At 37.6% G+C, this 11,491-nt stretch overlaps 1 protein-coding gene across 1 annotated transcript in view; it reads left to right on the plus strand.

The window, feature by feature from the left end:
• The window catches only part of LOC102823020 (protein lin-7 homolog A-like), a 249,488-nt gene that overhangs the window by 76,758 nt on the left and 161,239 nt on the right, over nucleotides 1-11,491 (plus strand). The window contains exon 2 of the mRNA XM_006871833.1: nucleotides 4,042-4,160. Within this exon, the coding sequence (XP_006871895.1) occupies nucleotides 4,042-4,160 (119 nt within the window). The remainder of the gene's footprint in view (nucleotides 1-4,041; nucleotides 4,161-11,491) is intronic.

Genomic DNA, 11,491 nt, shown 5'->3' on the forward strand with positions numbered 1-11,491 from the left:
CATTAGTTTTACATTCATCCTATCATATATCATTTCATTGTCATGGTTACAATCCCCTCCATGCATCATCAACCACACAGCCCCTCTCCCTCTCTGTGTCTAAAATCCCCAGTTGCTCCATCTCTGATATGTTTGTTTGATGATGAATGTAACACTCTTCCTCTTCAATTTGTCATTTCCAGCATAGTAAACACCCATGTGGTTGGCAGATTTAGAATGGCCAATACCAGTCAATTTCAGCTCACTAATGTCTAAGATATGGATGCTAATGTGTTACATTGCATTTTTGACAATTCCCATTTTTCCGAGGTTCATACTTTGTACATTCCATGTTGCAATTATTAATGGATGTTTACAACTGTTTCTCTTCATTTTGAGTTGTGTCTCATCAGCCAATGAAGGTCCTGAGTGCTTTACTCCCACGGGCTTTACTTCATTTGCATCATCACGGTCAACTCCACTTTGGTTAACTCCACTTTTAGGAGGCAGCTCTTCACCAGTCACATTTTGAGTGCCTTCCAACCTGAGGGTCTCATTTTCTGGCACAATATCTGACAGTGTTTCTCTGCTATTCATAAGTTTTTCAGTGACTAAATATTTGGAAGTAGTTCGTATCTCCTTCTTCCTAGTTGTATTATGTAATCGTAAATTGTCTGTACTATACCTGTAGGAAGTGAGAAAGCAAAGAAGATTTTAATTGGTGGAGTATGTGATTAAATTTATCATTCAGGACAATCACTGTGCTCACATTGTGAAGGATAGGCTAATAAACCAAAGACTAATTTAAAGAACTATTAGAAGGTATTGCAGCACTAACAAAGGAGAAATGCTAAGGATATTCCTCAGGTAATGAATTGAAGGACTTAATTCAAAAGGTACTTATTACATAGAATCTTTAACAGTTGCTGACTAACTATACGTGGGGTTGGATATGAAACACAAAGCTGTAGTCTAGTTTGGGAGACAGGATCGGTGAGAATTGTATTAATGGACTATATAAAGAGAGAATATACTTTGACAAAAAATAATACTAATGAGCTTAGTTTTACACATATTGACAGTTCCATGCACCTGTGCACAATTAGGTAGAGAACATTATGAAGTCAGAAACACAAAATTCTCAGGTTGGTGCTTTATTGATCTGTAGCTGTGGTTGGTAATATCCATTTGACTTTGGTGCCTTCTAATTTGTGTACAAAAAGGATGACTTTGGGATCTGACCATGTCATATCGATTTCATGATTTGTGCCACTTTGGGCCATATTTGGCAATCAAAATGACTAAGGGAGAATCTCTATTAAAGTCACCTCTTGGTTATTTGGGGAGATGCTTACACTAACTCCCACCTATGTTTGAATTCCGAGGTGACAACAATTTTATTAATGATAGCTAGAGATGATATTCATTTCCCCTTAATTTGTGAGCTCTATGTGGTCAGAGAGGAAGTGTGTTTTGCTTTTGTTTAGCTTATTGCCAGGTATAGCAGAAACTCAAATCATTAGATGGATGTATGAGTGAATATATACATTTATGCCATAGATATGGGATGCCTTCTGAACCAATTACCTGGCAGTCAAACCCCTCCTGTCCTACTACATAAATGCCGAACAGAACTTTCTGTAAGCTATTGACTGCAGCAACACAGAGAGAAGAGAGTATCATAGTATTTTTTAAATGACCATTCTTTGTATAATTTTCCCTGGACTATGAATGACAGTCTATAAGGAACAATCCAAGAAAACTGAGAGCTTGTGGCTATGCTATGTTTATTGACACATTAACATTTGATATTGCAGAATGAAAAAGAATCATTTATATTATTACTGAAAAATCTTGTACTTGGTATTATTGTTGAAGGTTGGTGATTCAAACCCAGCAGCTGTTCCATAGAAAAAGATGCAACAGATGCTTCAGTAAAGATTTAGAGCTTGGAAACGCTGGGCCTTTACACGCTGGCCTATAGGGTGGCTCTGAGTCAGAATCGACTTGACAGCAATGGGTTATTATTGTTTATTAATTTATTCAACAAATATTTACTTACTGCCAAGTACCAGACACATTTCTTCCATCATGGAGCTTACAGACTAGTGGAAATAATGGACATTAATCAAATGATCATACAAAATGATAGAAAACTTAACATTGTGAAGATGTCAATACTACCCAAAGTGATTTCTGTATATAATATAATCCCAGTTCACATTCCACAGCATTCTTTAAAAAGATGTGAAAACTAATCACCAACTTTAGATGGAAAGGAAAAATTCTAATCACCAACTTCATATGCAAAGCAATATTTAAACAGAAGAACATGGCCATTCACTTGCCAACCTTAAAACCTACAACACAGCCACAATATACACATAGGAACAATAGAACAGAATTGAGAGTGCAGAACTAAATCCATCCGCTATGGGCAATTAATCTTTGACCAAGGCTGGGAACACAGTAAATGAAGAAGAGATTGTCTTTTTATCAAATGGTGCCATGCCTGCAAAATAGAATATCCATTTGCAGAAAAGAAACATGACCCATATTTTGTACCATATACAAAAAGAAACTCAAGATGGATCAGTGACTTAAAGGTAAATCCTAGAACTCTAAAGATTGTTACTGAAAAAAATAGGAACAAACTTCAGACCCCTAAAATTGGCATAATTATGCTATCAAACATGTGTGAAAATACACAAACAACGGAAGACTAACTAGATGACTGGGATCTCCTAAAAATTAGACACTGTGTTCATCAAAAGAGTTCACCAAAAGAATAAAAAGACACTGGTTAGATGTTAGGATCACCAGACGGTGGGAAAAATGTGGTAATGACTTAGCAGAATAGACAGTCATCTCTAAAATGTGTAGGAAATAATCAACACCTCAACAACAACAACAATAATGTCAATAATTGAATTAAATAATGGTCAGAGGACATGAACAGACACACTTTACCATAAAAGACATTCAGGTAGTCAACAAACATGTGGGGAAAAAAAAAATGCTCGCAGTCATTAGCCATTAAAGAAATGCAAACAAAGCAGCAATGAAATGTCATCTTATCCCAACATTAAAAAAAAGGTTCAAAACCACTGAAACCAAAGGCTTTTGAAGATGTGGAGAAACTGGATCCTCATACACTCCCGGTGGGATTGTAAAGTGGCACAAGCACTGTTGAAATGGTATGGCACTTGCCTCAAAAAGAGGGAAATAAGAATAGCATATGTCTCAGAAATCCCTTACTTGGTGTATATTTTAGAGAAATAAGAATCATGATACAAATAGCTGTTTGCACACCCATGTTCATCGAAGTACTATTCACAATAGCAAAACGATGGAGGCAATCTTAATATATCATCAGTGAAGCAGTAGATAAACAAATTATGGTACATTGTTGCACTGGAATACTGCACAATATTTGAGTATAATAATGAGTCTGTGAAAGACCTCAGAACAAGGATGAACCTAGAAAACATTACGTTGAGTGAAATTAGTTCATCAAAAAAGACAAATGTTTTATGAGACTACTATTGTGAAAAATCAAGAAAAGGTTTTCACACTAAAAGAAACATTCTCTGGTGGTTACCAGGGGTGAGAGGGGAAGAGAGGAGAAGTTACTGACTAGAGGATAGACATGTGCTAACTTGGGTTACAGGGAAGGCAGAAAAAAATAGTATATAAAAATTGTAATAAATGTGACATGAAAATGAAAAGACATCTTAGAAGAAATATTGATAGAACTTGTTCGTTTGTTGGGGTCAGAAAGAATTGAAGACATGTTTCCCGCTTTAAAGAATATTCAGGTTGATTTGGGTTACTAAAATAACTTACATGAAATGCCATCAAAGAAAAAGTTGTATTAAAGACAAGTTTTGTGGAAAATGAAAACATTCTCTTGGCAACATGCAAATGACCTGATACCAAGAGATGAGAGCTTTAGGATATGGATTGTAAATTTTGATTTTGTAACAGATTCCTCTTGTTTTACATTGTCACCATCCAATTGGAATAAGGGTACTTGGTTGATTTTTTTCTTTCTTTCAACAGATGTTGCAAGAGCAATTGAATTACTGGAAAAACTACAGGAATCTGGAGAAGTACCAGTGCACAAGCTTCAATCTCTCAAAAAAGTGCTGCAGAGTGAGTTTTGTACTGCTATCCGAGAGGTATGACACTAAGATTTTAATAACTGTGTTCAGCCATATGTCTTCTGAATAGAAAACATGTTTCTTTTCACACAAACAGTTGACATAGTTAAGATAAGAGTTACATCTTAATTTTCTGTTTTTAGCTCCTAGACAGATGATCAAATATGATTTCGTCTGCTAAATTCTTAAATTAGATTCAGTCAGAATATATGGTAGCAGTGAAATGATTGCATCAGCAGGTAAATGTTGCATGTAGTCTAAATGATTTGGTGGTCAAATATAGCCACCTGAAAATTCAGGTAGAAATGGTGACAATTAATGAGGACTGAGTTTTTCTAAGAAAAACTCTCAACTAAATTGTACACAGATAGCGTAGTGGTTACGAATCGGACTGCGAACCTTAAGGTCAGCGGTTTGAAACTATCAGCCGCTCCGCGGGAGAAAGATGAGGCTTTCTACTCCCGTAAAGATTTACACCCTCGGAAACCCTGTACAGGGTCGCTATGGGTCGGAACCGACTCGACGGAACTTAACAACAACAACAACAACAAACCTGAAAAAGTAACTGACCAAATGTTTAGTTAGTCTAACATTAGTTTCTAGTGCCAAATGCAAGGTCTATAAAGGAGTTCATATTACCTTGGAAAACAAGCTTAGTAATGTTTTTGTAAGTAATGGTTTCAAGGTAGGCTCCATAGAGGCAGCTACATATCAGATTAAGGCTTCAGAAGCCCTGGGAAGAATTTTGGATTTAATTCTAAGCCACTGGGTGGAGAATAAGAGTGTGTTGGTTGTGGTGGTGGTTCTGTGCTGAAGAGTTGGTCCTGACTCATAGTGACCCTGTGTAGGGTTTCCAAGGCTGTGAATCTTGATGGGAGCAGAAATCTTCATTGTTCTCCCACGGAACCTCTGGTAGTTTAGAACTGCTGAGCCTGCTGACCGTCAGATTAGCAGCCCAGCTGATAACCAATACACTACCAGAGATCCTTAAAAATGTGGTACAAGAGTATACACAAGAGAAACCAGTGGGAAAGTAATTGGATAGATTAAATAAGAGCTAATGGCATCTTGGACAAGATTGGAGAAGTGCATTGCAGATAGTGGAAATTTGTATTGTTCAGGTTTTGTTTAGTGATGTGATTGTTATGTATTGAATTATTCCTCCCTCCCCAAAATATGTGTTACAAATCCTAACCCTATACCTCTGGTTGTAACTCCTTCTGGGAATGGATTATCTTTGTTTGTTCAACAAGTAGGACCAGTTTATAGTGTCTTGAATCAATCATTTTAGAGATTTAAAAGAGGTTAAATAAGCAAAGAAGTGAGAGCAAGCAGAGATGGGGCAATAGTGATGTGAAGCCACATAAAGAACACACAGAAGCAGAAGCTCAAAGAGACAAAGACCTTCCCCCAGAGATGGCAGAGAGAGAAAGACGTCCCATAGAGCCAGCACCGGAATTCAAACTCTTAGCCTGTGATTTTTGGTTAGTTAAAGGCGTCCACTTGTGGTGTTTCTGCTACTGTAATATTTGATAACTAAGACAGATATTATCTTAGGTTTTTATTTGAACAACTAGATGGTAATATAATGAAATGGGAATATTTGGAAGTAGATCAGGCATGGAGTGGACTATCAAGATCTCTCTTTCTGACATAGAAAGTTGGTGATACTTTGTAGATATCCAAGCAGAGATATCTAGAAGGCAATTAAATATAAATTTTAAACACATGGTAGAAGCTGGGTCTGGAGATATAGATGTGGTGTCTGCAGAAATACATGTACCATTTCCTTAAAGGGAGTTTCCTGAGGAAAAGTTTATGAAAGTAAGAAATAAAGTAAATATGGGAATTTACATAGGTATAATAAATTTATTTTTCAAGCTTTGCCAGTGAAAAAGTATATTTTGTGTATCATTAATGATTGGATTACAAGCTGAGCTGCTAACGGCAAGGTCAACAGTTCAAATCTACCAGCCGCTCCATAGGAAAAGATCATACTTTCTGCTCCCCTAAAGATTTACAGCTTTGTAAATTTTACAGGGACGCCATGAGTCAGGACCGACTCCACAGCACATAAACACCACCACTAAAGACTACTTTGGAGTCCTAGTGTGATTCTGTAGGATAAGCAGTTGACTGCAAGATTGATTTGAACCATAAAGTCTGGTTCAAACTTACCAGTTGCTCCTCGAAAATCCTATACAGGGTTGCTACGGGTCAGAACTGACTCAACGCGCTTAACAACACACAAAGACTACTTTAATGGAGTCCTGATATGGCCCTGTAGGATAAGCTCTCCAACTATAATAAGGTTGAATTGCATGGTCAGCGGTTCAAACTTACTAGGTCTCCTTCAAAACCATATACAGGGACCCTATGAGTCAGAACTGACTTGAGGATACTTAACAACAAAGAATACATAGCAGTCCTGTTGTGGCACTGTAGGATAAGCTATATACAGCTAGCTGAAAGATCAGCAGTTCAAACCCATGACCCTCTCCTCAGAAACCCTATACAGGATCACCTTGAGTAAGAAATGACTCAGTGACATTTAACAACAACAACAGAAGTCTGTGATTTAGACTGTTCAGCAATTTTAGGACAAAAGAGTGTTTTCATTTATATTTTACAAATTTGATCTATACTGTTAACTTTATGTTCACAGAAAAAAAAAATATTCTTAAAGACTATCATGTTACACAGGGATTGCATTGGTCATCTCATTAATGTAATTCCTCCTCGTTAGCTTATATTTCACACTTGTTGTTGTTGTTAAGTGCCATCGAGTCAGATCCAACCCATGGCAACCCTATACAGGGTTTCCAAGGAGCCACTGGTGAGCTTGAACCGCCGACCTCGCAGTTCAAACAGTTTTGCAGTCTAGCGCATTAACCCACAGCGCCACACCAGGACACTAGTTGTGGTTTATTGTTTACGTTTAATCTTGCAGTCTTTAAGAAATCATTTATTGTGTTGTTTAGATTTCCATTTCAGCATAACTGGATCGAGATAAACAAAAAAAGTTCTTTGGTATGGGAAGTAATGATAAAATAGAAATGTGTGTGTTACAATGCTATTAGTAAAAAGTTCTGCAGTACAATCATAGAGCAGGAATATACATTGCTGGAGAAGTGAATACAGAATCTAATAGGTGTTGTTAAGTGTCGTTGAATTGGTTCTGACCCATAGCAACCCTGTACAGGGTTTCCAAAGAGCAGTTGATGAGCTTGAACCACCACCGACCTTGCAGTTAAAACTACCTTGCAGTCTGGTGCATTAACCAGTAACACCACACCAGAACTCCCCAGAAGCTAGTAGAGAAAGGTGAAAACTAGGAAGTGTGGTGGTGAATCTTAGAAACTAACTTTTATTGAGTCAGGAATATTTTCACTTCTAATCTCTTAGGAATCGACTCTTATGCTGACACTTGAAGTTTGTTTTGTTTTTTTAAGTAATGCTCAGAATCTCTGTGATTATATTATTTAAGTTATCAGAAATATCTGCCTTCCAGTACGTCCTAAATGTAAAAGTTATGAATTGTATCATGAAAGAACAATAACTATAGTGGCAGTTTTCTTAATTCTGTTCACTATACTAAACTTGAGTACAGATTATACCATGACCAACAGACTTATAAAACCCATATTATTCTCAAAAAGAAAGCAGGGCAAGCTATTGCCAGAACTTTTACAATGCCTTACATCAGTGTTACCGTTATTATTATATGTTGAGCCAGAGACACATTTTGTTTTACCCTTGAATGAAATCATTGAATCAGTTCTGGACAGGAATGTAATTGGATACATTTTATTTAGTTATTTAATTTTATTAAACTGATACATAAGAGAAATTAGACTATTTCTTTAGTTAACTATTTTTTTGTAATCTCTAATACCAAAAACCCACTACCACTGATTGAATTCCAACTCATACACGAAAAAGGTAGGTTGAAAACAGTACAGGATATTCATTCATACATGTTCAAAGTGAAGAAAGAGACTGCTATATTAATAAAATATGTTTCACTTAAATGCTAATCCACACATAGCCTTGTTGTTAGGTGCCATCGAGTTGGTACCGACCCATAGCAACCTTATGCACAGCAGAACGAAACACTGCCCGATCCTGGGCCAACCTCACTACTGTTGCCACACTTGAGTCCATCGATGCTGACACTTGGCCAATCCATCTCGTTGGGGGTCTTCCTCTTTTTCTCTGACCCTCCACCGTACCAAACATGATAACGTTTTGCAGTGACTGGTCCCTCCTGACAATATGTCCAAAGTATGAGAGATAAAGTTTGGCCATCTTGGCCTCCAAGGAGCACTCTGGCTGCCCTTATTCCAAAATGGATCTAATGGTTCTTTTGGCAGCCCATGGCCCTTTCAATATTCTCCTCCAACACCATAACTCAAAAGCATCAATTCTTCTATGGTCTTCCTTAATCACTGTCTAGCTTTCCCATGCATATGAGGTTACTGAAAATACCATGGCTTGGGTCAGGTGCATCTTAGTCCTCAAGCATAGCCTTATTCACAGAAAAAAAGATAGCTATCAAAATAACCATGATCAGTAATTAAATTGTGTATGCTCTGTGTAAATCTTTTCAGAGGCCATGGTAAAGAAATGGGTAGAAACAAGATTCTGTGTTTCCATGATGTGATATACCAGGTGATAAGGAGAGTGTTTGTGGCACTGTGGTTTAATGTGCTGGACTACAAAGTCGGTTTGAATTGCAAGGTCGGTGGTTCAAGCTCACCAATCACTCCTTGGAAACCCTATACAGGGTCACTATGGGTCAGAACAGACTCAATAGCACTTAACAACAACAGGGAGAGTGTTTACCCAAACTTTTGAATGAGGAATGAAGTTCCTTATTCCAAAAATTTGAGGAATGAAGTTCCTAAATATATATATACATATATATAGAGAGAGAACTTATATTATGATTAAAGACTATTTCTGTGATTTTAAGTAGCTTTCTCAATTTTCAGTTCAGTATTAATTAGCTTGAATGATCTAAATTTTTTAAATTTATGGTTGAAATAAGGCTTAAAAATATTGATTTTTGTATAAGAAAATATTCAGGTGTAAATGACTTAATTGCCCAGAGATGGACTTTTTCCTGACATTTGTTACTTGTGCTTCAGAGAAAGAAATCAATAATTTATGAATGATCATATTTTAAAAGGACATTCAATTTCTGCAACAGAACACAAGGAATTCTTTCTACAACCAAAGTCATTGAATGCTGAATTCGCAGTCTGTTTTTTATTAGCTCTTTCATATTTTAAAATATTCATGTTTCATGTTTTTGAAGGTGATGTGCTCGATGACTTGAAGTGTGATGTGCTGCTGACAGTGGTCTTCTCTGAGGATTTGTTTTGATATGTGTGACTGCCATAGTTGGTGTTGTTGTTAAGTGCTGTAAAGTTGGTTCCGACTTACAGCGATGCTACATAGGGCTTTCTAGGAGAGGTTGGTGAGCTTGAACTACTGACCTTGTGGTTCAAACCAACCTTGCAATCCAGCTCATTAACCCAAAGAGCCACACCAGGACTCTGCCATATGTGTGTTGGAACATAAATGAAGAACCAAATGAATTAGTTTCTAAGAACTGTCTTTCTTGGGTAATTGCCAGATGTTATATGTTAGAATTCTCTAACGTAGTAGCAATGTAGAATAGGAAAAGAAACAAACTTGATATGGAATTTGACTATCTTTCTGTGGTAGAAAGTAGGACTGTTCACAAGTATTTCAGTTCTGTTGTTCAAATGCTCGTGGTCTCCAGTAAGACATTTTTAGAAAGAGTGATACACAGATAGGGAATTATCACCACAATGCCCCTCCCTGTGTCATGTGGGAAACATAACTTTGAGGCTTTCTGTCTATTAAACTCAAAAGAATAGTGTTGAGTTAAGTTAACCAATATTTGAATCCCAACTCAGCCACTTATTTTCCACTTCTTTAACATTCTGATGTAATGGAATAATATAGCCAACATACTGTGATTCTGGTAATTAGTGATTATGTAAAACCCCTAGAGTGTCCTTTAGTGTCCACTATCCAATAGGCATGGATACTCTGTAGGATAAGCACTGAACTGTGAACTGCAAGGTCAGTGGTGTGAGCCTACCAGCTGCTCTGTGGGAGAAAGATGAGACTTTCTGCTCCTTCAAAGATTTGTAGCCTTAAAAACACTGAGTCAGAACCGATCCAATGACACATAACAACAACAATCCAATAAGTGCACAATTAATAGAATGCTGGTGTGGTTTTGTGGGTTAATGTGCCAGACTGCAAAGTCTTTTGAATTGCAAGGTCAGTGGTTCAAGCTCATCAGTCACTCCTTGGAAACCCTATACAGGGTTGCTATGGGTCGGAATCGACTTGATGGTACTTAACAACAACAACAACTATTATTAAGAGCCCAGGTGTGGTGCTGTGGGTTAATGCACTGGACTGCAAAGTCGGTTTTAACTGAAGAGTCGCCACTTCAAGCTCACCAGTCACTCCTTGGAAACTATATACAGGGTCGCTATAGATCAGAACCCATTCGACGGAACTTAACAACAACAACATTATTCTTATGAACTCCTGATGTAGCATTCTAGCATCAGCATTGGACTGTGAACCACAAGGTCAGCAGTTTAAATCCACCAACTGCTCCTTGGAAACCCTATACAAGGTCGCTATGAGTCTGATCTGACTCAATGGCACTTACCAACAACAACATTATTATTATAGGGTCCTGGTTTAACGCTGCAGAATAAACACTAACACTGCTACTCACAAGACTAGCAATTCAAACCCACAGTTGCTCCTTAGAAACCCTATACAGGGTTGCTGTAAGTAGGAACTGGCCCAATGGCACTTAACAACAACATTGGTATCATTAGCTGGGTGTCCAAAACTATCCCTATGTCTAGTGTTTCGGTGAAGGGGAAAATGAATAACAGATGGAAAAGAAAAGGGAACTTCTATAGGGGTGGCTCTTAGAAAATACTTAGAATAAACTTAGATTCATCTTCTCCACCATCAATCATAAAGAAAATTCCACAACTATTGGAAAACAGTATCATAAAGCAAAATTTTTGTTCTTACTGTTATTGCTGCTAAATGCCATTGAGTCGGTTCCAACTCATAGTGACCCTGCATGTTGTTGTTGTTGTTGTTAGGTGCCATAGAGTTGGTACCGACTCATAGCGACCCCATGCATAGCAGAACAAAACAGTGTCCAATACTGGGCCAACTTCACTACCGCTGCCACACCTGACACCATCAATGATGCCACCTGGCAGATCCATCTCGTTGGGGGTCTTCCTCTTTTTCTCTGACCCTCCATCTTA

The sequence above is a fragment of the Chrysochloris asiatica genome, unplaced genomic scaffold (genome assembly GCF_000296735.1).
Source record: "Chrysochloris asiatica unplaced genomic scaffold, ChrAsi1.0 scaffold00175, whole genome shotgun sequence".
NCBI classification, from domain to species: domain Eukaryota; kingdom Metazoa; phylum Chordata; class Mammalia; order Afrosoricida; family Chrysochloridae; genus Chrysochloris; species Chrysochloris asiatica.